This window comes from Octopus bimaculoides, chromosome 20 (assembly GCF_046866305.1).
Source record: "Octopus bimaculoides isolate indiv1 chromosome 20, ASM4686630v1, whole genome shotgun sequence".
Classification (NCBI taxonomy): domain Eukaryota; kingdom Metazoa; phylum Mollusca; class Cephalopoda; order Octopoda; family Octopodidae; genus Octopus; species Octopus bimaculoides.
Window position 1 is genome coordinate 45457836 of NC_142947.1, and position 27868 is coordinate 45485703.

At 39.0% G+C, this 27868-nt stretch overlaps 1 protein-coding gene across 1 annotated transcript; it reads right to left on the minus strand.

The window, feature by feature from the left end:
• Positions 1 to 2942: 2942 nt before the first annotated feature.
• On the minus strand, positions 2943 to 24002 carry LOC106870383 (uncharacterized). The gene is made up of 3 exons (XM_014916427.3): positions 21868 to 24002; positions 13349 to 14257; positions 2943 to 11926 (listed from the first exon to the last, which is right to left on the minus strand). The coding sequence occupies exons 1-3, from the start codon at positions 23780 to 23782 to the stop codon at positions 10425 to 10427; spliced, it is 4326 nt and encodes a 1441-aa protein (XP_014771913.1). The 5' UTR covers positions 23783 to 24002; the 3' UTR covers positions 2943 to 10424.
• Positions 24003 to 27868: the final 3866 nt, after the last annotated feature.

The window sequence follows — 27868 nt, forward strand, 5'->3', positions numbered from 1 at the left end:
ATATACACACATACACAAACATATATAAATATATATATATATATATATATATACACATACATATATATATATATATATATATATATATATATATATATATATATATATAAATATATAAATAGTAAATGTATGTATAAAGAAATTTGAATAAAGCTTTTTCTACAACATTTTTGAACAAGTCTCTTTTCATTTGATTTCTTAAAAAAAAAAATACATTGAAACACAAGTTTGGATGACATATATTACTACTATATTTTTTATTGATCCTACCATGACCACCATTACAGCAAGTAGAAGGAACAGATTTGAAAGTACAACCAACTGTGTCTGAATGGCTGGAATGCCTGCAACTTGTAAACCTTACAGACACAGGAGCCAATCTTAAGATCCTGTCATCAGATGGAAGATATTGAAATATTGTCTTAAATAAATATCAAACCTAATCATGTTTACCTGCATAATTATCTTCATATCAGCTAACCTGGATTTCTCTTTTGGCAACTCTTTACCCCGTGGACTTAGCACTCAATAAATATTTCTGAGTTTAAGTTCAAATCATCTGAGCCCTACAATGTGTTTTCTATACTGAACCAGTTGAGCTTTCACCTGTTTACTAGGTGTCCTCTTCCTGCTGTTATTTAAATGCCACGTCCAATGGGGAATATTATATCATCATCTTTTGATGTTTGTCTTCCATGCTGGCATGGGTTACATGCTTAGACAATATCCAATGAGTGCAAAGATTGCATTAAGCTCCAATGTCTGCATGACCAAATATATATATATATATATATATATATATATATATATTTATTTTCACGTACACTCACATATATTCTTATTAAAAACATGTGATTTTTCAATATATTCAATGGATGACAAATGAGACAGGAAGTTAAATAAGCTTTAAATGAGGAAGAGAATGAAGAGAGGAAGAAGGAGATGGATAAAAAGAAAAGAAAGAAAAGCAAAAGGTGGCAGGAGAGGATCAAGAAGAAGAAGAAGAAGAGGAGGAGGAGGAGGAAGAGAAGAAGAAGAAGAAGAAGAAGAAGAAAAAGTAGGCCATTTGAGATGTTAGATCTATTTTATTCAACAATACTTGGAAGTTTGTCTTTACAGCCAAGTCACCATGCTGAGTATATGCATTTGTCTTGTCAATGGACTGACACTGGGGAGCAGCTGAAGGTAATACAGTGACAGTAGTAGTAGTAGTAGTAGTAGTAACAGTAGTATTAGTAATGGTGGTGGTGGAAATGAAGCTAGCTTCAACACACAAAACAGACAGTACAGAAGATAGCTTTGAAAATGGAGGGAACAGCTAGACACTAGATACAGTAAGAGTGGTGGTGGTGGTTGGCGAGTGTCAGACTCAATACGATATTTGACCTTGGCTCGCTCGACTCTGATCAAGTGGACCACTGCACTGGTCAACAATGATTCGGCAATAACCATCCTGCTGTTTTGAAAATGCAGAGAGCAGATATGGATTAGATGCAGCAGCAGTAGTGGTGGTGGTGGTGGTGGAGGTGGTGAGTGTTGGTTGTGCTATTCAGCCCTGGGTCAACCGATCAAGCAGCCCACTGCAGTGATCAATGAGGTCTCAGCTCTGTAATCGTCCCCTTATTTTGCATATCAAGGATAACATCATTCAACATATTCTATATTTTTTCAAGAAGGTTTGGCAGTAATTTAAAGGATTAGTGACTGCTGCTGCTGCTGCTGAAGGAGGTGGCCATGGTTGGTGTCAGGCATGATGATAGATCCAAAGAACTATCACCTCTGGCACCAAAATCACAAAAAAAAAAATATATATAATGAATTGCTTCTTCTTGTATTTGTTGCTCCATTCTCCACACACACACACACACATATATATATATATATATATATATATATATATATGGCTGTTTAATAGTCAGAGAATGATTGAAATGTGAATCAAGTGGCATTTTGGGAACTAGATTATATTCAAAGAGTCGGAGGAATAAGGAAGCATCCATCATTCATGGTTCCAGAACAAGAAGTCTCACAATTCATTTGTAACAAAGTTTGTGTTTGCCTGGCTTTTGTAAGGTCTCAAATATATTCAAATCTTATGTGTGATTGTATCATTTATTTGGTAGGGTCAAACTAGACAACACACTTTAAACTAATCATTATTATAGACTATGGCTCTGGGACAGGTAAGGTAGATATTGTTATTGTCAGGGGACAGGGGGGTAACAGTGATATCCCTGTACTAGTGAACATCTGTCAGGTATCAGGTACCTTACTGTAGTATGTACCTTTGATATACTGACAGATTATATATACTTTCATCAAAATGAGGTAGCCCTACTTAGTACATACACACATATAGATATATGTATATATGTATGTGAAGGTGCATGGCTCAGTGGTTAGAGTGTCGAGCTTACGATCACGAGGTTGTGAGTTTGAATCCCGGACCAGGCTGCGTGTTGTGTTCTTGAGCAAGACACTTTATTTCACATTGCTCCAGTTCACTCAGCTGTAGAAATGATTTGTGACATCACTGGTGCCAAGCTGTATCGGCTCCTTTGCCTTTGCAATATATATATATATTTTGTTTTTGGATTTGGTTTGCCAGATTCTTTATGTGAGTTTGTGTGTTGAAGCATATTTTGTTGTGTCTGGGGAGAGTCATTCTCTTTTGGTGCCTTATAATTTAACACACTCACTGGTAAAATTTCCACTTATTTCTATTTTGAGAGTCAAAACTATTGAAAAGGTTGCAAGATGCAACGAAAATTTTAGAAAAATAAAAAAGAAATAAGTGGAAATTTAACCGGTGAGTGTGTTAAATTATAGTAGTAATAATAATAATAATAATTTTTCTTTACTGGCCACAAGGGCTGAACACAAAACAAATAGGTACGATACTACACAATAATAACAGTATAAAAGGAATGACACAGCTGACCAATGGTAATATAAGGGGTTTATTCATTGTTAAACAAAGAAACATTCACATGTAAATGTTTAGCCAACCCATGCTCCTCCACATCACCACCATGGTGCCACCATGGTGCCACATTATTTATGCTGCTTGATTCTCCCCCACCCCCACCCCACCTAAATACAAGTGCTTGTTTTTATCATTTCTTTTCTTTTTTAATCATGTTTTAATTTTAAATTTTTAACTTTTTTTTCTTCAAAAAAAAATTTCCCAGATCATTCAGTATATTTATAGACTGAAAGATGTATGTATGTATGTATATATGTATATGTATGTATGTATATATATATATAAATGTTCTCTATGTGGCCTGTGTGTTTTCTGTACTCTGTTTATCATTTTCTCCACGTTTTTTTTTTGTGACGTCCTGTACCCAGATATGCATCTATATATACATGTAGCTATAGGTATGTACATACATGTACGTATATATGCATATACTCATTTATTATTTGTTTTATATATATATATATATATATACACACACAAACATATATATTACCCTTAATATACATACACACATGAACATAAACATATATATATATAAATGTATATAGACACATATATATATATATATATATTTCCATGTATATAAACATATATGTATATACACAAACACACACATACATGTATCTATATCTATATACACACACAATGAACACGTACAATTACATCAGGAATGAAGCAACACCAACCATTTCAAGTATAAACAAACATGTCTACCATTCCCTCAACCTTTGTTACATTTTACAACTGTATTTATCTTCTATAAAATCAATCATCAGTCATCAGGTCGACGATGTGCACCAAAACACTTCATGATATTACCAAACAAAAGAGAGAGGAGGTAAACAACAGCACCTGTGACATTTAACTCGTCAGCATTCAAATTATCCTATCAAATTCAATGCTTATTTATTCACGTTGTTTTGAATTATTCATACTTTATCTCAAGCCTTGAAATTTTGATGATATGATTGTATAATTTTAGAATGACTTTGTAGGATAGAAGTGTGAGACCAGCTCTGGCTAGTTTGGCCATATTTGGGCTGGATATGACCGGTTTAAATGCTAAAGGGTGCACTTGTTGCATATCATGTTATCTTTGCTCCTATTATTCATATCGGGTTTGTCTCAAGCATATCTGAAGTAAACTACCTTGAAGCATGATGTGACTTTTGGGCCCTAATGAAGAACCATGAATAGGAGTTTTACTGTGGGGTATAATGTAAGGGGGTGGTGCTTTGAGTAGAGCATGGAACTATATATGATGTGTTTGTTGACATGAGGAAAGGTTCCATCAGAATCAACCGAGAAGGTTTGACCTACTGCCTCTCTTTCTTTCTCTTGACCCCTCCGCACAAACAAAACTCCACTCATTCACATGTATATGCATTTGCGTGTGTGTGTGTGTGTGTGTCAGTGTGTGTAAATATTTTTTTACTGCCCTATTGAAACCCTTTTTTATTAATTCTGTTCAGAGTTTTCACAATGTATGTGATCTCTCACACTATAATAGATACATATACATACCTGTGTGTGTGTGTGTTTGCGTGTGTGTGTGTGTTTGCGTGTGTGTGTGTGTGTGTGCACATGTGTATGTATCATGCTTTGAAAAATAGCTAAGGGTTGGTGACAGGAAGTGTATCTGGTTGGAAAATCCTACCCAAGACAAATCCTCTTCCATCCCATGCTAGCATAGCAAAACAAACATTAAATGAACAAACGAATATATATATATACATACATATATATATATATACATACACATATATACACATAAATATAAACGCACACATGCATATATACCTACACATTACAAACACACACACACACACATATATAATAAAGAGATAAATAATGAGACAAATTTTCTGTTTCTCATAGCAAATATTATACACAAAACAATACAAATAATGGCTGACACTGGTAGCTGACCACAACTTTATTGAGAGATGGTCACAGCTGATTCAACTGACTCCAGAGGAGGCAAACGCGGAAATCTAACCTGGCAGAATTTAAAGTCAGAATGTATGAAACAATAATCTTCAAGTATTGTGTGCTATTATCCTAGGACTGGTCTGTAATACATTAATCCCCTTCGTACCAACCTGCCTGGGATTAACCCTAGTTCTACGATAAAAATTCCGTTTTAAGGTTGGGCAGGTTTGCAAATTTCAACATCTTATATTTGTGACACCAACTTTATTATTGTTTAGCCTCAGATCAACTCTGATCAATCAAAGCTTTGATCGAAGGCATTCCAACTATGACCATCCCGCTTGAAACTTTTCAGACCCAGTCTAACACAAACTACTCTAAGATTTTGTTTAAGACAATAAGGTGCAACATGAGGGACATTCAGCTGTTATTTTCAGTGTTGCTGGTGTTGTTTAGCCCAAGGTCAACCCAAACTGGACAGACACATGATCAAAGTTAATCCAACCAGCCGTTACCATCTTATTTTATTCTATTTTTTTTATATACATGGAACTCAGGGCCACATTATTCAATGACATTCAAAGAGGGTGTGATTTGAGGTAGATTTGACTGCTATTTCCAGCAGGTTTAGCAACCATAGAGAGGCTCCCTCCTCATTAAATACGTTACTGGACTTAATCCTTTAGCATTCAGATTACTTTGTAACAAATGTGATATTTAGTCCTTCACATTGTTTTGAAATAATCCTGGATTATCTCATGGCTTTCAGATTTCAATGATGTGATTGTTTATTTTTAGAATGACATTGTAGGGTAGGTGTGAGAGGCCAGATCTGACTAGTTTGGGCTGGACATGGCTGGTTTAAATGCCAAAGGGTTAAACCACAATTGTCAGTGGTGGTGGCAGTGTAGGTGAGGGTTATCAGTGGTGGTGGGCAGTGTTGGATTATTCCTTTACTATAATTAATTGCTGCAGAGCTTGATTAATTCGATAAAATCAAGCACTTGATTGGCAGAGGGAGGAGGGGAGGGGTATGCGTTTTATTGGGTCCCAGAGCCATGAAAGTTCAAAGCTAGCCACGGTGGAATTTGAACTCAGAGCCTAAAGGGATGTGACTAAATACACTTGTCCACCACCCTTGTTGTAAATGATGAGAAATGATTACTGGCACAGGAAGAGGTGGGGGTGTAGGCAGGCATTTTCAGGGAGGGGGTAGGGTGAAGTCATTAAAATCAAACCCCATCAGTAAATTATTTCATTGAGTCCACCCCTCACCACTAACCCCCGCCTTGGAAAATTACAGGCAACACCAAGCTGACTCTGATGAGATTTTAATTCAGGAAGGAAAAGGGGGGGGCGGGGGAATATGACCCCAAATTGCTTGAGTGATTCTCAATAAGATGTGTGTGTGTTGGGGGGGGGTCTATTCTTTATACTTTCCACCACACTTGTTGTAATAGAATAAAGGTTTCTAGGCAAAGGACACAGGGCCAGAAACCCCAGAATCAGGTTGAATCAATTACATCGACCTCACTATGTGACTGGTGCTTTATTCCATCAACCTCAGAGGGGCAGAAAGCAAAAGCAACCAGAGCAGGATTTGAACCCAGAATGTAAAGAGCTGGAGGAAATACTGCAAAACATTTCTTGTCTTCTGCTCAAACAGTTCTGACAGCTCACTGCCTTGAAAATACCGATAATAGCTTCCAATTTTGGCACAAGGCCAGCAACGTTAAAGGAGTGGAATTGGTTGATTACACTGACCCCCGGGGTTCGACTGCTAATTCTTTTATTGACCTTGAAAGGATAAAAGGCAAAATCGACCTCAGTGAAATTTGAACCCAGAGCATAGAGCTGAAGGAAATGTTAAGCATTTTTATTTGCCACGCTACCAATTCCACCAGCTCAGCCTTAATAATAATTCTAATTTTGGCACAAAGCCAGTAATTTTTAGAAGATACCATGGAGGGGAGAAAAGCAAAGCTGGTTTCAACAGGATTTGAACTCAGATCATAGAGAGCCAGAATGCATACCACAAGGCATGTTTTCTGATGATCTAACGGTTCTGCCAACCCACCACTCTTCAGAACAGAGGTTTCAGTAATTTCGAAGGCTGGAGATTTAATTGATTACATCAACTCCAATATTTAACAAGTACTTCATTGTATCGATCCCAGAAGGATGAAAAGAGAAAGATGATTATTGTGGGGTTTGAACTCAGAACCTAAACTGCCAGAACAAACAAAACATTTCTCTCTCATGCTCAAACAATTCTACCAAGCCACCACACTCCATAATAATAATAATAATAATGGCTTCAAATTTTGGCACAAGGCCAGTAATTTCGGGGGTGGGGGGTGGGGGTGATAACATCAACTCCAGTGTTCAACTGGTACTTAATTTATCAACCCCGAAAGGATGAAAGGCAAAGTTGACCTCGGCAGAATTTGAACTCAGAACATAAAGACAGACGAAATGCCAGCTCACCGGCTTAATAATAATAATAATAATAATCCTTTCTACTATAATGATGATGATGATGGTGGTCTCTAAATGTGATAGGAGTGGGTCAGTTGATAGCATTGACCCCATTATTCAACTGGTACTTTATTTTATCAACCCTAAAAGGATGAAAGGCAAATTTGACCTTGGCAGGATTTGAACTCAGAATACGAAGAGCTGGAGGAAGCCATTCAAAGCAGTTTTTCCAACTCCCCCAATGGTTCTGCCAGTTTGTCAGCTGATTTGATAAGAACGGGGGGGGGGGGATAAGTCTTTTCCATTACAGGAACAAGAGGAGGAGGAGGAGGTGTTGGCCGATCGTTTCAACCCCCAGTACTCAACTGGTACGTTATTTTATTAATCTCAGGTGGATGAAAGGCAAAGTGGACCTCAGTGGAATTGGAGCTCTGAATGTAAAGGGCCAAAAGAAATGTTGCAAAAGATTGTGTCAACACACATCACATTAATGGTAATCGTAATAATAATAATAATGATCCTTTCTACTAAAGGCACAAGGCCTGGAATTTGGAGGGCGGGGACCAGTCGATCACACTGACCCCAGTATTTCACTGGTTCTTAATTTATCGACCCTGAAAGGTAAAGTCGACCTCAGCAGAAATTGAACTTAGAACGTAAGGACAGATGAAATGCTGAGAAACATTTTGCCTGGGATGCTTACAATTTTGCCAGCTCCCTATTAATCCTTTCTATTAGAGGTACAAGACCTGAAATTTGGTGGGGGGGAGGCTAGTCGATTACATCGACCCCGGTGCTTGACTGGTACTTAATGTATTATCCCCCCCCCCCCCAAAAGCAAGATGAAGGGCAATGTTGGCCTCGGCAGAATTTGAACTCGGAACGTAAAGACGAATGCAATGCCACTAAGCATTTTGTTTCGGCGTGCTAACGACTCTGCCAGCTCACCACTTTCATCATGATGATGATGATGATGATGATGAAAATTGTTATCACTGAAGCAAAGCAATACTCACATACACACACACACACACATACACATAAAAAGATACATTTATACATAAACAGGAAGAACTATTGACAAATCAACAGAAATGAAATGAAAAATAATTAAATGAAGATCCTTATTATATTCGCTGACAGACATTTGTGGTTTTGTTACAAAAATAATTCTTCACAAACATTTCGGTTTCTAATGCTTTTGCCATTTTTTTTTTTGTCTTTTTTTCGCATTTTTTGTCACCACACACCAAAGCATTTCTACAGATATCGAAACAGGAAAAAAACAAAAAAACAATCGAAAAACGAAATAAAAAAGAAAATGATATTTAAACAGGAATTAAACAGGAATTCCAGAAATAATTATGTTTGTTTCGCTATTTTTTTGCAATTTAAAGTAATTAATCGATTGCTATGAAAAAAAAAAAAAAACTTTGGAATTGATTGGCTTCAAAGACAAGAAGGGACAACATGAAAGGAAAGGTATGATAAGGGGGGGGGGTTGAAAGAAAAACCCAAAAATAACACCTTGGTTTCCAAAAAAAAAGAAAAAAAATTATTTAAAATGTATGAAATGAAAGATGACAATGTGAACAGAAAGAAAGTTAATCGGCCTCTGTAATTATCATTTACAGATTGTTCTTCTGGTTGTTGCTGTTCGTTATGTTTCACATCAATTAGTAATAATGATCATTTACAAACAAACTCAAGGCCTCACATTAATTAGTAGTGAAATAAATGGTTAAATTCTATCAAGCTTTGACTTCCTCAAGAAGTGGTATGAATGAAGAACACTCAGCAAGATGCCGCCAAAACCCTAGTCGCAAATTTGGTTTCCAATTTGAGCTTCACCAGAGTATAACTTAGTATTCTTGGTGCTGTTTACTGCATGCTAGTTCCAAAATAGTGATTCCTTATCAAACTGCAAAACCACCAAGTGTGAAATTGGACAAAATAAGTTGTTCCTTCTCCAGGAAGTTAAAAAAACAAAAAATGAAGTGTCTTGCCGAAGGTTGGTATTGTGACTTAATTTCTGCAGCAGGACAGGAACCTGAAGACCTGACAGAACAAATAAAGTGTTGTATTTATTGGGGGTGCCAATCTTGTACCTTTTCTTCCCAGCCAAGCTTTATCTGAAGGGGGCCAAGTATAATAATAAAAAAAAAAAGGGGTGGGGGTTAGAAAATATTACTTACAAAAGACAAATGATGGGAAAGAATATTAAATTTGTTTGCAGGGTGAGATGACAGGGTTAGCATCAGTGAGGTCACAATCCAAAGACGGGGAAGGAAATCGTAGTGAAAGGGTGGAAACAAACAAGGCATTCATAATACTGGTTTTTGGTATTAGATGGGACAGTCACTGTATAGGGCTATGATCTGGTGGTAAGGTTAGGGCACAGGGTTAGGGTCAGATGGTGAAATGAGGACATAGGTTCAGGGTCAGATGTTGAGGTCAAGACAGAAGGTTAAAGTGTAAGATCTGAGTCTAGATTTAAGAGCAATGACAAAGCTGGATGCTCGTCTTAGGATGAAAGCAGAGACAAGGTTGTGGTGTAGATTTTGATCATGGGAGTGCTGCTTCTGAGGGAGACAGCACTGTCTTGAGTGGAAGGACACAGAATGAGAGAGAGAGAGAAAGGAGAGAGAGAGAAAGGAGAGAGAGAGAAAGGAGAGAGAGAGAAAGGAGAGGGAGGAGTGAGTGAGGGTCATGTTTTCCGATGAAGAGAAAGAGAAGTTTTGTTTTTTTTTCAGTGTCAAAGAGTAGAGATATATTTCAAGGGAGAAAAACAATTCTGGAGGTGGACATATGCCTGATAGAAACCTGCTGGCTTTCATAAATACATATATTTTGCATTTATATGTGATAGTTTGTTCTTTCTTTTGCCTGGTTTTTCTGGGGTTTTTTTTGTTCGTTTGTTAGTTTTGAGTGTAAAGTAGTAAGATGAAGTGAGAGTGAAAGTGAAAGTGGAGTGATAGTGGAGTTAAGTGTTGTTTCGAAAATGCATGTTGCGAAACAACAGAAAAAATTAACTGACGGGGTTCGGAAATAAGTGGTAGTTCCTTTTTAATTTTTCACAGGTCTTGCATATCCACTGCTTCTGCTCATCAGCAAGTTTATTGGGGTCGTGATCTGGGATCAGCGAACCAGGAAATGGTGAAAATCGACTCAGTTGGTCTCTGGGCAATGGTCTTTCACACGAAATACACATATAGCCCAAACTCTGCTTAGAATACATTTGCATTCCAGCATCAGCAGATTTTCCATAGTTAACAACAGAAGAAGAAAATGCAGAACTAGAAGACTCAACCTCTTTTTTCCGATGACCATGGTCAGTTTTTTTCCTAACATCTGGCACCGATTTTAGATAAGAGCAGTTTCCATCGCGGTCAATATTACCGCCAGGGACCCCGTATGGATTCATGTAGGAGAAGTTTGACATTCGATTTTGCTCAGGGATTATACAAGGGAAGTTTATATCTCTGTCATTGATGTTGCGACTTTGGTTTTGGTTGAAGAATGGATGGATCACACCACCAGCCTTATCGTTTGGGTCTTTGTTCTGTGACTGAACGCCATAAGGAAACATAGATGCCCTATCAGCTGAAGTGACTTCAGACTGATAGGGATTCAAGCAGAACGATCCAGCTGCCATTCCACTGCCACCCCCTGGTGTTGTTGCTCCACCACCGCCACCACCACCAGTTGCTGCTGCTGCCGTTGCCACAGAGACATCCGCACCGCCCCCTGCACCAGTTACTCCACGGTCGGCAGGGAGATTTTTGTTTTGTTCCTGATCCATGCAAGGGAAGACCGGGCCCTTGTCATGCGTGTCTTTGTTAGGGATCAACGTCATACCTGGAAACACTGGTCCTCCTAAACCAGCCCTGTCCAGTTCGTTCTTGTCAGCAATCTGATCCATACACGGGAACACACTTCCCCTTTCAGGAACTATTTTGTTAACTTGATTTCGGCTCATAAACACATTGTCTCGATCCGACATTGTCTTGCCATGGTTTTCTGATGACATGTTCGACTTGGAGTAAAGGTAGTCCGATTGCCTGTTCGTCACTGCCTTTTGGTTTGAGCCGACGTATGCAAAATCAGGAGACTGTTCCTCGTTAGGATTCGGTTTTGAGGTCTGCAGACGGTCGTCTTTATTTTTCATTTGCTCAACACAGTAACTGTCTGCATTTCCATCTGGGCTGCAGGTGTCTGTGTAGCGTAACAGAGAATCCTGTTCAGCCAAAGTTGACCCCTTACCACGTGGTTTCTGTCCTGTCTTCATCATTTGGACCATAAGGCGCTTTCTCTCCACACGCATCTTGGAATTCATTCGCATGCGTTCCAACCGTTTCTGACGTTCATCAGGTGACTCATTCTCTAAACGGCGCCGTTGGTACTGTCGCATCTGTTCCAGTCTTTTCTCACGAGGATTTATGCAGCCACCACTAAACTGGTTTCCATCAGATTTCGACCCCTGGTCACAGTTTGGTCCACACATCATGTTATTAGCACATTCATAACAATCTGCAAATAGATAAAATATATGAACATTTAATTACAATATAGACATAATTTAAAGTGTGTGTGTGTGTAGGAGGGAGTCTATATGCATTGATTTTCCAGTCTCTCAACCTCTCTCTGCCTCTATTCACACACTCTCTCTCTCTCTCTCTCTCATGTATGTGTGCGCATATCTCACGTATACATGTATAGTGGAAGACACTTGCCCCAGATGCCACGCAGAACCATGTGGTTGGTAAGCAAGCTACTTACCACACAGCCACAGACAGACAGACAGCTATATGTAGATACATGTCTGTGCGTATATATCATGTTTATTCTCCCCCCTCTCACTTATACACACATACCACCCTCTTACATACTGGTTAACTGGTATGTATGTGCATTGAAATCAACTTTTATCTATGCGAACTCAGCTGAGAAAACGTAAATATCGAGTTATGGTTACGCTCACAATTACCTTTATCTTTTGCTAACCTTTCAAAAATTTTAATGGTGATGTATAACTGTAGTAATAACATTTTGAATAACATATTTATATTTTACATAAAAATATCTATTATCATTTTGGTGGTAAATAATACAATTCGGATGACACACAAGCTTTTTTTTTTCCATAAAATTATTTTACAGTAGTTGCATTCAAAACATAAGACATTGTAATATTTTTCTTTCCTATTAAGTTAAATAATAAAACATCAAACCTGTCAAATTTATTTACCTAAAACCCATCAAATTCCTCATAATCATCAGTATCTGTTTCTAAAAGTTCCCTCATGCATATCACAAGATTCATCACATATGGCATCATGGTAAGGATTCCAGTCTGGTTCTGGTGAATCGACTTCGACGTCGCTATTGTTCAGAATATCATCATTGGTACCATCCATGGCATTAGAGATACCGCATTTTAAAAATGATTCTTTTCTACTTTAACTTTGTCCAATGCCTTTATAACAAAGAACACAGAGAACTTCAAGTGAGGCAGCACGATTAGCTCCACCTTTTGTAAAAGATCTTTCTCCATTCAGTCATTCCATTGCTCTCTCACATTATCTTTAAATGGTTCCTCTTGTGCTTCCTCTTCTCATTGCACATTTTTGTTTGGGCATTTGTCTCAATTTTTCCTCATCCTTTCTCTACTCACGGGTTGGACGGAGTTTATTGAGGCAGATTTTCAACAGCCAGGTGCCCTTTCCTGTTGCCAACCCTCACCTGTTTGTAGAATATTGGAAATGAATGATATTGCTTGCATGACACTGACAATCCTCTTACAACTACCACATGAAGTCAACACAAACATATGCACACCAACACACACACATATACAGGATGGGCTTCTTTCAGTTTCCATCTACCAAGAGAGAAACATCATTACACAGTGGAAGAACTACAATAAATTCTTGATATCTTTATACTACTTACCTTCATCAATAGAAGATATTGGTGGTGCGGAAAGACAATCGCATCCTTTTTTCCGCTTTTTGCAGTCTTGCGAGCATTTCATGTTAGCATAGCAGCCATCTTTCCCCATATTACAACTGTTCATGTAAGAATAATCGGACATACTGTTGGACATGGATTTGTTTTGATCTGAAGAGTAGCAGCCAAAACTGTTTCCATCTCCGTTTGTGGTCACACGGTTCTGAATCTGGTTGAAAGACGGGAAGACAACTTCTCCGGTTGAACCCCTGTCCATCACATCTTTATTGGTATTGAGTGGTTCCATACAAGAGTAAGAGCCAGTCGAAGTTCCGTTCGAGTGGCTTCTGCTCTGGCATTGTCTACCGTTCTCTTTCATGCAAGGAAAATCTCCGTTGCAACATAAATTCTCTTGACGACACGACTTCCCACACGGGGCCGAGCAACAGGGGCTGTCTTGCATGCTGCTACAACTTTTGTCATTCTGACACATGTAGCCGCAATCTTTATCCATGTTCTTGGAGCTTAATTTCATCGGGAAACTACCACCGTCCCGGTTAAGCATCGACTGGTATTGAAATATATTCTCGTTATCTTTCATCCGTCGCATCAGAATCGAAATCGCCTGCGACTTTTTTTTCCCTTTCTGAGAGTTTCCCAACAGTTGTGCTATGGCTTTTTTCCTCTCTTCGCGTCGCCTCGCGTTTTCTCGCATGCGTACCAGCCTTTTCTGTCGATGCTCGGGGGGCTCGGTTGCCATGCGCTGGTGCTGATACCGTTTCATGCGCAGCAGTCGCTTTGTGCGCTGTGTATCGGTCTCTGTATGAAGACGCCTTCGTTGCTTCAATCTCATTTTTAGTAATTTTCTGTCTTTTGGCGTCATCATCTCAGCTGTAGCGTTGTCATAGTAATCTACAAAACAAATGACACAACAGAAACAAACATTAAGAAAATATGTTAGAAGAATAAAAAGAACGACAGAAAACAATTCTTACTAATTTTAACCCAAGGCTAGCAGTTCTGATGTGAAAGGGCAGGTTGATTACATCAACCCTAGTACATGACTGGTACTCAAGATCCCTAAAGGATGAAAGGCAAAACTTGACCTCAGAACTTAATGCCAAAAGAAATACTGTTAAGCATTTTGACCAGCATTCTAATGGTTCAACCATTCAACCGGCACACTACCTTAATAATAATAATAATAATAATCCTTTCAACTGAAAGTAGAAGGCCTGAAATTTGGGGTAAGGAGACTAGTTGATTACACCGGCCCCAGTGTTTCACTGGTACTAAATTTATCAACCCCGAAAGGATGAAAGGGAAAGTCGACCTCAGTGGAATTTGAGCTCAGAACATGAAAACGGACAAGCATTTTGCTCAGCGTGCTAAGGATTCTGCCAGCTTACCACCTTAAATAATAATAATAATAGTTATAGGGTGTGATGGTAATGGCTGCAGTAGAACTGTGGTAGTGATGTTGGCTTTAGTGTAGTAGTGGTTGTAGTAGTGCTGTGATGGTGGTGTCGGTGACGGTAGTGTTAGGGAGGCTGGGAAAGGTTACTGTTGTTCCACCCACCCCTGTTTTATTTATTTATTTATTTATTTATTGCAAAAAGAATCTCTGGGCAGATGGGAAGGAGAGGAAGCGTGCAGAAGGAGGGGGAGGGAGAGGAAGCAATCAGGATGCAGTGGCAGTTAATATCTATGTTGCTTAGCAACAGATCAGTCACTCCACGCCATCACCACTCCAATATACACAACTACATCCCAATTCAGATATCACACACACACACACACACACACAAGCAGGCATACACACACAGACAGCCAAACATGTAGATACATGCACACACACACACACACCTAAACATACACAAGATATTATCACCTCTGCAAGATAAGAAGCCGGTGGATTGAAAATACAGGCAGGAGAGAGAGAGAAAGAAAAGGGGTAGATGGAGAAAGAGATAGAGAAAGAGTGGGGGAGAGAGAGTGAGAGAGAGAGAGAGAGACAGACAGACAGAAAGGAGACTGGTAAGAGAAGTATGTATGGAAATACATCAATATGTATATGAATGCAAATGTGTGTAGATGAGCGTGTGTGTGTGTGTGTGTGTGTATGCGTGAGTATATATATATATATATATGTATGTATGTACATATATATATGTGTGTCTGCATGCGTAAATAAAAATATGTGTGTATATGTGTGTGTTTGTAAATGAATGTGTGTGTGTGTGTAGATGAATGTGTGTGTGTGTGTGTGTTTACATGGAGAAGGAAAATTGGGTGCCAGCTTCCACCAGCAAAAAAAAAAAAGTGATTTGTCAAGATAAAGAAGGGAAAAAAATAACAAAAAAAATAAAACAGATCTGAGCCCAGTGAAAAATATAGTGAATCAGAGTGTCTGAGTTAATGGAAGGTTCTAGAAAGAAATCACCCACCCCACTCCCACACACCCCTACCCAGTTTGGATTTCTTGTAAGGCTTCTTTGTGGAATAAAAAAAAAAAAAAGCGGGTACTGATATAACGATCCTAAATGTTTAATATACCACCAGTGTACGCTCAAAATTAACAAAGATTTCAAAAATCAGGGTCCTTGAATTTACACAGATTACAAAATCAACCCCAAATTCTGGAAAACAGCGTGTATGTGTATGTGTGTGTGTGTATTTTTTTTACTTGTTTCAGTCGTTAGATTGCGGCCATGCTGGGGCACCACTCAGAAGGTTTAAATTAAACAAATCAATCCCAGTATTGATTTTATTTTCAAGCCAGTACTTAATCTATTGGTCTCTTTCGCAGAACTGCTAAGTTATGGGGATGTAAGCAAACCAACACCAATTGTTGTCAAACAGTGGCTAGGGACAAACACAAGGTTATATATATATATATATATATATATGAATAGGCTTCTTTCAGTTTCCATCTACCAAATCCACTCAGTTTCCGTCGACCAAATCTACTCACAAGGCTTTGGTCAGCCCAAAATTCCACGTAGCAGGGCTGAACCTGGAACCAAGTCATTGGGAAGCACACTTTTTACCACACAGCCACACCTTAATAATAATAATAATCCTCACCATTGTTGAATGTCCACTTTTCCATGCTTGCACAGGTCAGATGGAATTTACTGAGGCAGATGTTCTAAGGGTGAATGCCCTTCCTGTCACCAACCCTCACCTGTTTCCCAAGCAAGGTAATATTTTCATGAGAAACTGCAAACAAACAACCTCGCATGTATGATGGTGATGCTCATTTACAACCATCATGTAAGAGTATGCGCAAATGCATGTATGTGCACATGTGCGCTTTTTACATGTCGGTTATGTGGTGTCACGTAAAAGGCACCTTTCGAGCATTGAGCCTCACAGTGTCAAAGTGGCCGATGCCAGTGGCACATGAAAAGCTCCTTTCGAGTGTCGGGCCTCACAGAAGCAATAAAAAATGACCGAGACCTTGGCAGATACTGGTGTCATGCAAATGGCACCCATGCCAGTGGCACGTATAAGCACTCATTACACTCTCAGAGTGGTTGGCGTTAGGAAGGGCATCCAGCCATAGAAACCATGCCAAATCAGGAGTTTGGTGCAGCCTTCCAGCTTACCAGCCCTGATCAAACTGTCCAACCCACGCCAACATGGACAATGGATGTTAAATGACGATGATGATGATGATGATATATATACATATATATATAAACACAAGTGTGTTTTAAAATTTACGACAGCTGTTTAGATAGAATTTTTGGTAAAATCTTAAACAGGTGAGATAATACCATGAAGGCAAATCCAATCTGTGTTGGATAGATTCATCATCATCATCAAGATATTATCTCACTTGTTTATAACTTTATCTGAAGATGGTAGATTATACGTTATGACATAATCTATGAATACATCTATAAAATTCTACTGAAACAGCTGTTGGAAATTTTTAAACCTATTTATGCTCCTTTTTTTTTTGTGCCTATGTTGCACCTAGAACTAGTCCAAAGTCAGATCTACAGCTTAAATAAGGCAGCGAGCTAGCAGAAACGTTAGCACACCGGGCGAAATGCTTAGCGGTATTTTGTCTGTCTTTAGGTTCTGAGTTCAAATTCCTCAGAGGTTGACGTTAGCTTTCATCCTTTCAGGGTCAATAAATTAAGTACCAGTTGCGTACTGGATCAATCTAATCGGCTGGTCCCCTTCCCAAAAATTTCGGGCCTTGTGCCTAGAGTAGAAAAGATCTACAGCTTAAACTGGATTTGGTATTTACATATCCACAATATCCCACAAACACCTGATACCTTCATGCTTGTTTTTACCTCACTGTGAACCTGATGGTATTGCACCTAGCCATTTGTGGCGTCCTACATCTTGATGTACCTGGATTCTATTGAATCCTATAGCTAATCTATATGTGTGTGTGTGTGTTGTTAATATGCTTCTATAATGCAAAACATAACCACTTATTTAGGACTGCATATGCCCTATAACATTCCAATACATACACCCAGTAAATATATTCGTGTTAAAATACACCTGAACACATAATGTAGGTGTGCAGGCTGTAATAATAAAGATGATTGATTTAATGACTTTAATCTATTTTCCAAATAAAGGATCTTTAATTTCACACATCAAAAGCAAAAAGACTGCTCACGTCATGAAAGTGCACACACACACATATATGCAAACAAACGGATGCACACATACACACACAATATATATGTAATTTTGGGGACTAATGGGTATAAGTGAATTAATGTTGAGTAAAGCACTTTCACAGTATGGGGCTACCTGGTGTCATCCATGGTTGGAGTATATTTTTCTGCTGGATTTACATCAGGAATTCTGCAGTGTTGGTTGAGGTAATAATAATCGATGAAGGAAACAGAGGATAGATTTGGTATTAGACTTTATTCAGTACGACAATTGTTTCGACCCATCCTGCAACTGTCCATTATGGGTACGATTTTGTGCATGAATCTCCACAGTTTGTGGAGATGCATAATCATCATCATCATTTAACATCTGCCTTCCATGCAGGCATAAATGATATATATACATACATACATATATATAAGGAGAGAGAGAGAGATGGTGCCATATAAAAAGCACCAAGTACACTCTGTAAAGTGGTTGAAATTAGGAAGGGCATCCAGTCATAGAAACCCTGCTGAAGCACAATTGGAGCCTGGTGCAGCTCTCTTGCTGGCCAGCTCCTGAAACCATCCAACCCATGCCAGCATGGAAAGCAGAAGTTAAATGATGATGATGATGATACACGTACATACTTACAGATATATAAAAATCTGCCCCAATGAATGCTGTCTGCAAGCATGAAAAAGTGGATGTTATAAATGATGATGATGGTATTCATATCATCATCCTCTTTACGTCTGTTGTCCCCATGCTTGCATGGGTCGGACAAGTACTGTCCAGTACATCATACTCCCATCACTTGCAGTATTCCTTTGTCATAATTTAACCCCTTAACTCTTAACATAAAGCCACCACTCTTAGGGTGTATAGCCTTGCAAGTTGTGCGACTACCTCACTAGTGCCTGCAGCACATAAAACAAAACACCCAGTACACTCTGTAAAGTGGCTGATGTTAGGAAGGGCATTCAGCTGTAGAAACCATGCCAAAGCAGACCAGACATTGATGTAGTCTTTGGCCCAAGCAAATCCTGTCAGATCATCCAGCCTATAACATTGTGGAACATGGACATTAATCCTTTATAATACTTTATTAATCCATATTGTTTCAAACTAACCATGGCCCTATCTCATAAATTCGAGATTCCAATGATGTAACTGTTTATATTTAAAGTAACAGTGCGGGGTAGGTGTGAGAGGCCAGATCTGGCCAATTTAATCATAAAATGGAACAAACATCTGAGCCAGACATGGCTTGTTTAAACGTTGTTCCCTCGAACTGGCACAGGTCATTAGAGTGTTGAGTAGAATGCCTTGTGGTATTTCTTCCAGCTCCCACTCTGTGCTCTGAGTTCAAATCTGCTTTTCATCCTTTTGGGGTTGATAAAAAACAAGTCTCAGGTGAGAGTGATCGACTGTTAGAATTATCAGAGCATCAGATGGGATACCTTGTCATTGCAGTTCCAGCTTTATGTCTTGTGAGTTCAAATCCCACCCTGAGACTGAGAAATAGTGACATCTTCTGACAGAAGTTGCGAATAAAAGATAGTGCATCCATCCTCATTTATCACAGAAGTTTGGTTCCAAAAACACTGATAAAAGAATCATCTCCATGCGTTTTGTAAATGGAATGAATAATAAATTCACATATTTTTATTGATCATCTCTACATTTTCCTGTACACTTGTTTGTGTATTTTTGCTAGGATTAAGTGCCTTCATACAAATGAATGGTAGAATCACCAGCACAAACTTCGTGGCTCAGAGCAGCAAAGTTTCTACCATCATCTAATTATTTTCATCATCTCTACCTTCTCCCATATCAAATATATTCCTCGGTTAGAATCAGGACGCCTTGGTATTTTCTCGGTTCACAGGTCTCATGTTGATGGGTGTGAGTATATAAATCCATATAATAAAAATCCACAGCCTCATACCCGGTCATGTGAGTACAAGTGATGGTCAGTGCATTTTGGAGAGCTGAACCTCATGGGTGGTCACTGGAGAATTGCTTTTGTGGCACAAACAGAACATTGGACTGATCACCAACCTGTGTTATCACAATTCAGTCCATGATAAGCGTAACACAATCCACAAGTGAGCATACTGTTTCACCACCGATCAGTGTTGAATGAATCAGTGATAACCAATGCTTGCATATATCTTCTATCTTTTACTTGTTTCAGTCATTAGACTGCGGCCATGCTGGGCATTGCCTCGGAGAATTTTTGGCAAACGAGTTGATCCTAGTACTTACTTTTCTTTTTAGCCTCCAATCTTCTATGGAAAATATGTCTGGCCATGGGGGAATATTACCTTACTTGGAAACATGTACAGTTGGGGACAGAAAGGTCATCCAGCTGCCTCAACAAATTCAAGCCAACCCATGCAAGCATGGAAAAGTGAACATTACAATAATGATGATGCACACATACAGTTTAAAGGTGTGTGGCTATGTGATTAAGGTGTTTGCTTCCCAATTGTGTGGTTGTAGGTTCAATCCCACTGAGTGGCACCTAAGGTAGGCCTAGGTATTTTGTCTTTTTATTCTTTTACTTGTTTCAGTCATTTGACTGTGGCCATGCTGGAGCATCGTATTTAGTCAAATAAATCAACCCCAGGACTTATTCTTCGTAAGCCTAAAACTTATTATGTCGATCGCTTTTGCCGAACTGCTAAGTTACGGGGACGTAAACACACCAACATCGGTTGTCAAGCGATGGTGGGAGACAAACACAGACACACAAACATATACATACATACAATGGGCTTCTTTCAGTTTCCATTTACCAAATCAACTCACAAGGCTTTGGTCAGCTCGGGGCTATAGTAGAAGACACTTGCTGAAGGTGCCACACTGAGGGACTGAACCCAGAACCATGGGAGGCAAGCAACCTACCACACCTGCACCTATGTTTAGAAATATGTCTGTGTGCTTGTTTAAATTTGCACCGCTCTCAAATTTGCTCAGCAACACGCAGTGATGTTATTGTCATTTCCCCATATCAATGGATCACCTGCTAACTTTGTAATCTTGAAGATGTGTGGAAATAAGATGTCTAGCATTTGTAAAACACTGGTGAGGGTTAGCAACAGGATGGGCATTCAGCTGTCAAAAACTTGCCACAATAATATATTCATCAAACTCATGCTGGCATGAAAAACAGACATAAAATGAACCAACAAAATATACGTTTGAGAATGTCTATATACACACACATACGTGTGTGTATACATACATATATATATATTTTTTCTTTTATTTGTTTCAGTCACTTAACTGCGGCCATGCTGGAGCACCACCTTTAGTTGAACAAATTGACCCTAGGACTTATTCTTTGCAATCCTAATACTTACTCTTTTAGTCTTTTTTGCCGAACCGCTTAGTTACAGGGTCGTAAACACATTAACATCGGTTGTCAAGACACACAAACATATACATATGATGGGTTTTCAGTTTCCATCTACCAAATCCAATCACAAGACTTTGGACAGCCCGGGGACTGAACCTGGAACCATGTGGTTGGGAAGCAAGCTTTTTACCACACAGCCACACTTATAATGTTAATGTTTGTTTTTACGCTCAGTTATTATAAAAGCAATTTTACATTAATCAGATGGGTTACTCTACATATATGTTGGTGTGTGTATATATATATATTTGTATATATACATATGCATATATTTGTATATTTATATACACACATATGTATATATGCATAGACATATATATGTTTATACACATGAACACAGATGTACATTATATGTATAGCAATATATATATATATATACATGTACATACATACATACTATATAAGCATTAACATAATGAGCTGTAAACATTATCCTATCATTACAATTTGAATTACTCACCTTGACTAATGAGTGGCGAAAATGAAGACCCCAACATGTATTCAAGCTTCCTCTCTAGGGTCCCTACATCTTCTAATTGCCCAAAGTCAGCTCCTGTTTCGCCCGGACTGAATGTGGATTTTTTCTTCTTGCGCTTCATTGCTTTCGGTGTAAATGAACAGGATGAATTACCAGTCTTCTGTTGACCACCAATGTCCAGTAATGTCAAATTGTTACTTTGGTCGCTCTGACCAGCTTTCGCCGCCGTTCCTTTGCTCGATGGATCAAGTGAACTTTGAATGGCATCCAGGTTTAACAGATCTTCACTTCGAGGAGTCATTATCTCAGTTCGTACACAGTCAACTTGGGTTGGCTTATAGTTAGGCTTGAGATAAGGAAAAGCCCCATCTCTATCAGAGAGGCCCAAACCTTGAGCTGCACTAATATAAGAAAATCCACCATCTCTTTCATTCGTTCCAGTTTTACCATTCTCTTCACTGATATTACTTTGGGGTGATGTCAGGCAATCAAAGCCCATTTCTTTATCAGTCATGTCTTTATTTTGGTTAGAATGCAAGTGAGAAAATATTCCAGAAGTATCTGCTTTATCTGCCATACCCTGTTTGTTGAGGCCATCCTTTTCCATAGTTGAGTCCATACAAGGTAAAACAGCCCCACCAGCCGATCCGCGCTCCATCCCAGGTTTGTGTCCACCTTGCTGGTTCCTATTCTGGCACTGACTGTTGTTCTCTTTCATGTAAGAGTATTCTCCATTGGAATTTTTCTGACTTGAATCTAGATAAGACAAATCTCCTTGCCTGTTGTTCTTGTCACATTGGTTGGTGAACCCTGATCCATCCTGGGTATTACAAACATTTTTATCATTTTGACTTAAATAGCTGAAATCATCTTGTCTATCATTTGGGTCTTTCTGGCCTTGTTGCTCCATGGATGGAAATCCTTGATTACGACCTGATATATTCTTTGAGTTCATTCTCATGAAAGACAGGTTGTCGCCGGCTTGTCTCATCAGTAATTCAGCAGTTGAGGTCTTTTTCCGCCCCCTCTTACAAGAAGATCCCAATATCTGTGCTATAGCTTTTCTCCTTTCGACGCGCATTCGCGCATTTTCTTTCATACGTATCAGTCTTTTGTGTCTACCATCTGCGTCTTCGGTCTGCATTCGATTCCGTTGGTTTTTTTGAAGTCTCTGCAAGCGCCTCGATCGATCAGGCTCACTTTCGATATCAATCCGTCGATGTTGATTTATCCTTAACCGCATCAACCTAGCTTCCCTCTCCGCTAAAGTTTCTCGGGCACGTTTAGCCCGTTCGTAAGCTTTCATCTGCTCCAGCCGCATCTGTTTGTCTTCCAGTGACATATTAGCGTAACGTTTCCTCTGATATTCTCTCTTTCGGATTTTTTTTTCGCTTCTTTTCTCGTCGTCAACTGAAAACGATCGAGATTGTCTATCGATCCGGCAGTTACCGATCTGATGATCAGAATAGCAGCCATAGCTATAGTTGCCATCACAAAAAATCTCGGAAGTGGTGTTACAGTCTAAACATCCGTTTGAAGAATTGAGAAAAACATCCGGATCGCTGTCATACAAGCTTTCGAAGTTACTGAGGTCAGTTCGGTCGCAGACCTTCCGCGTTTTCGTAGTCTTAGCATGTATTTTACATTCGATGTAGTTGTTTGTGGGCTTTATGTTCTGTTCGGAGAGAGGGAAATACCATAAGAGGATTTTACCGTTGTGGGTCACACAAAAGTTCTTGCTATCGTAGATAGTTCGACTAAGGATGTCACAGAGCGTCTGGTGAGGTTGAAAATCGAGAGTAAAATCCCGTCCTGAATCGATTCTGAAGCAAATCTTCATTGCTGCTCCACTACTCGCTTGTCCTTTCGACATATCACTATAGTTGCAATCAGACATGACTTTCTTCCTTCTTACTCTTCTCTGCTTGATGTTGACAATAAAGACTTTACACGTGAATCCTTAAAACTGGAATGCGAGTCTTGAGCTAAGTCTTTCAAATGAATGTAATTGGTAAAAAAAAATTGGGGAACATCACAGCCCAAAATGCTGCCTGACATGAACTACATTCCGAGCAAATAGGCGAATAGCAGCCGGGTAAGCCAACAACGGTTGGTATAAAACTCGGACAGGAAGTCAGCTGAAAAACAACGCACGGCAAAATAAATCAGCCGTAGAAAATATAACTTCTTCAAATGTTCGTTTTCATGGAAGTAACCTAAAAGAAAATTATTTTAACGATGTTGTTATAATGTAATTAAACTTTAAAGCTTTATAAAGGAGGCATTAGCACTTACAATAGAAAGTTTAGAATTTGTGAAAGTATCGTTTTTCGTCGAAACCATTCCGTGTTGTATATAAACCCTAGGCAGCTTTATGGAAAATGGCTGAATGTTATCAAAGTTTCGATCTCCAAATCCTAAATTTCCTCAGAAATAGAAAAAAATAAGTATTTTCTCTTCAGTATTTTCTTCTTTTGAACCATTCTTGTTTTTTACTTGTAACGCTGGCATCAGAAATACGTTTTTCCATGTGTTTATTAACGAAAATCCCAAGCTATTCGACCCACAAAATAACAAACAAATTAGAATCGAGCGAAATAAGAAACATTTATTTCCTGGGAAAATTGCCAAAGCTTAAATTCCACGTAATTTAATCTCACCATTATTTATTATAAGTTTCTCATTATAAACTAACTATATTTTCCACGATGGAAATTATCTATAGTCACCATTGTCTCGATATAGCAATGAAGTCATTCTCTTCTATGGCTATTACTATTATTAGTAGTAGTAGTATCTGTTCCAGTTTCCTCGCATTAACATAGATCGTTATCAGTGGAAACTGCTTCGTTCTCGTAACTCCCACTACAATCTTATATATTTACGTATGTCTCTGTAGATGTATGTATCTATCTCTCCATATGTAGATATAGCATTCTCGCTATACATACTCCCTCCCGCCTATCTTTCTATCTACCTGCCTACCTATCATTTATACACACATATATACATGTATATTTATATATACGACCTTGCTTCACTCCTTTGTTCATCTGTGTCTGGTCGTAATTAGACTATATATATAATTATAATATATATATATTATTATGTCATATATCATTTTATATATGCATACATATCTATCCTGTGTGTCGTGGGAGGAATAACAAGCATGGTTTTGTATTTCTAGTCTTTGTTGATTTTAAAACAAAAACCAGATTTTAAATAAAATAATTCCGAATCAATTTAGTTCCGAGTATTTATTTTACTTCTTTTTTTTTTCCTTTTTCTTGAGATTAATTATCAAGTTTGCATTACTTATTACTATTAAATTGCTACAGTATTTTTAATTAAATCGTAATACATTTGTTGTGAACGTATTTCTATATTTATAAACAATACACGCACATGGGGAGGGAGAGAGAGAAAGAGATGTGAGTGTGTGTGTATCTCTCTTTCTCTCGCGCGCTCTCTGTTTATACTAACATTTACGAACCAGCAAGGGGTTCTCAATGTGGTCGCTTCACCTACCAGCTAGAAATAGCAGCCAAATCACCCCTCTCCTTCCCAGTCACTGCCTACTGTCTTTAAAAAAAGTAGAAAGCATTGAGAATGGAATCGTAGTTACGCTATGTTTGAAAATAATAGATGGATGGCCATGACTAGAGCAACGAGAGCTCATTAATCTGCCTTATCTAAGCTGGTCTATATCCACTGACCTTCCTATATATGTATATCATCATCATCGTGTACACACATGTATACATGAGATCCAAGTTCCGATTTTTCGAGCCCTGATGGTCTGGAATCTCTTATCTGCATTAATTTTCGAGCAAGGACATCAAATTCCCGTGGCCACCAGACTAGTTTACTTAGTGCCTTGCATTTTACTAATAAATCAACAGGTATTTATACCAACACACGGGTACCTGTATTTCATTTAATATTTGATATTTGTTTAATTCAGAGTGTGTTGACCAAGGTGACCATCCCTGGTTCAGAAATATCTAATTCAGGTCTTTGGAAACAATGGTTCCAGGAAATTGATGTACCAATGTGTATGTGTGTAGGGTGTTCGGGCTAAATTTGACAGTCTGCATAAAAGGAAAAGAAAATAATATCTCATTCAAAAAATAAGAGTATTTTTTTTTAAATCCAAAAATGTCAACTAGATTATGAGCGATAAAAATTAACTCAAAGTATCTGTCCTCATCTTCCACCACAGTCTCAAGACAGCTTCAGAACTGCGTCACTGTCATCATCATTATCATCATCGTTTAACGTCCATTTTCCATGCTGGGGTCTGGGATGCCAGGTGGCTGCACCAGGCCCCAATCTGATCTGCCAGTGTTTCTACAGCTGGATGCCCTTCCCAACGCTAACCACTCCGAGAGTGTAGTAGGTGCTTTTTACGTGCCACCAGCACAGGGGACGGAGGAGCTGGCATCGACCACGATTGGATGGTGCTTTTTATGTGCTGCCGGCACAAAAGCCAGTCAAAGTGGCACTGGCATCGGCCACATTCGGATGGTGCTTTTTACGTGCTGCTGGCACAGGGCTCACAACTACCTCTAGTAAAATCTTGGTGCTGCAGGTAGAACGGTTGGCGTCTTTCTCAGCTGCTCGGGGGAATTGGGAAACTGGAGCTGGTGAAGTCCTAGGAATTCACCAACAACCACTTCCGACTCTTTCCAGAGATATAGCAAGGAGCTGAATCCTGCAGCCACACATGTGGCCTTCCAGCAGCAATTCTCTCCAGCCAGGGTTTGATCACAGTCTCCAGAAACTTCACATAGCTATTTGAACTGAGTCTGAGGCCATGTTCAATGATTGTAGGGTGGCATGACATCACCCAAAGACCATCACAGTTTGGGGTAACTTGGTTTTCACAATGTCCATGTCACAACTTACAGCCTCCGGTGCAAATCATCATGATACAAGTAACTCTTTTCCAATATTCAGATGGCTTCCAGACCATCATTTCAGCTCTCTTTTTTTCTCCACTACAACTTTAATCTTTATATTCTCCAACACTGTTAACATCAAGCTGTTCCTGAAAAAAGAAGACAAAAAAGAACAAATTTAACCCAGACACCCAGCATGTATAATATATATACACATAAAAGCACCTTTTGAGTGTTGGGTCTCACGGCAATAGCAAATGACTGAGGCCCTTGGCATTATGTTGTGCTTGAAAGGCAGCGAGCTGGCAGAAACATTAGTACGAGTTCAAATTTTGCCAAGGTCGACTTTGCCTTTCATTCTTTTGGGGTCAATAAATTAAGTACCAGTTGCATACTGGGGTCGAACTAATTGATCACCCCCCTCCCCCAAAATTTCAGGCCTTGTGCCTAAAGTAGAAAAGATCATGTTATGCTTGAGAAGAAGACTCAACAACATTATTGCACATCTCTTAAATATAGAACTGTAAGACCCATCTTGCCAAGTAAAATTGCAATCATGGCAGATACTGGTGTCACACAAATGGCACGTAAAAGCACCCATTACACTCTCAGAGTGGTTGGTGTTAGGAAGGGGCATCCAGCCATAGAAAGCCATACCAAATCAGACTGGAGTCTGATGCAGCTTGCTAGCCCTGGTCAAACCATCCAACCCATGCCAGCTTGGACAACGGGTATTAAATGACGATATATATGTACATGTGGGTTTGATGGTACGAATAGGGTTGATAGAACTCGAAACATCATCACCACCATTTAACATGTGTTTTCTGTGCTTGCAAGGGTTGGACATGTCAACAGGAGGTGGTGAGACACAGGAGCTGTACCAAGCATCACTGTCTGGTAAAGTTTCAACAGCTGGGTGCCCTTCCTTGTGTCCAACTTGGTGAGGGTCGGTGACAGAAGGGCGTCCTGCCATAAAAATCTGTCTGACCCGCACAGAGATGGGGAAGTGTCTTCTACTACAGCCTTGGACTGACCAAAGCCTTGTGAGTGGATTTGGTAGACGGAAACTGAAAGAA

Bases quoted from the DNA above. Each gene is read 5' to 3' on its own strand.
- LOC106870383 (XM_014916427.3), bottom strand. From the start codon at position 23,782: ATGTCTGATTGCAACTATAGTGATATGTCGAAAGGACAAGCGAGTAGT. The intron at 14,258-21,867 runs GTGAGTAATTCA...TTTGTTTTGTAG, and splicing joins TTCGCCACTCATTAGTCAAG to ATTACTATGACAACGCTACA. The intron at 11,927-13,348 runs GTAAGTAGTATA...ATCTATTTGCAG, and splicing joins AATATCTTCTATTGATGAAG to ATTGTTATGAATGTGCTAAT.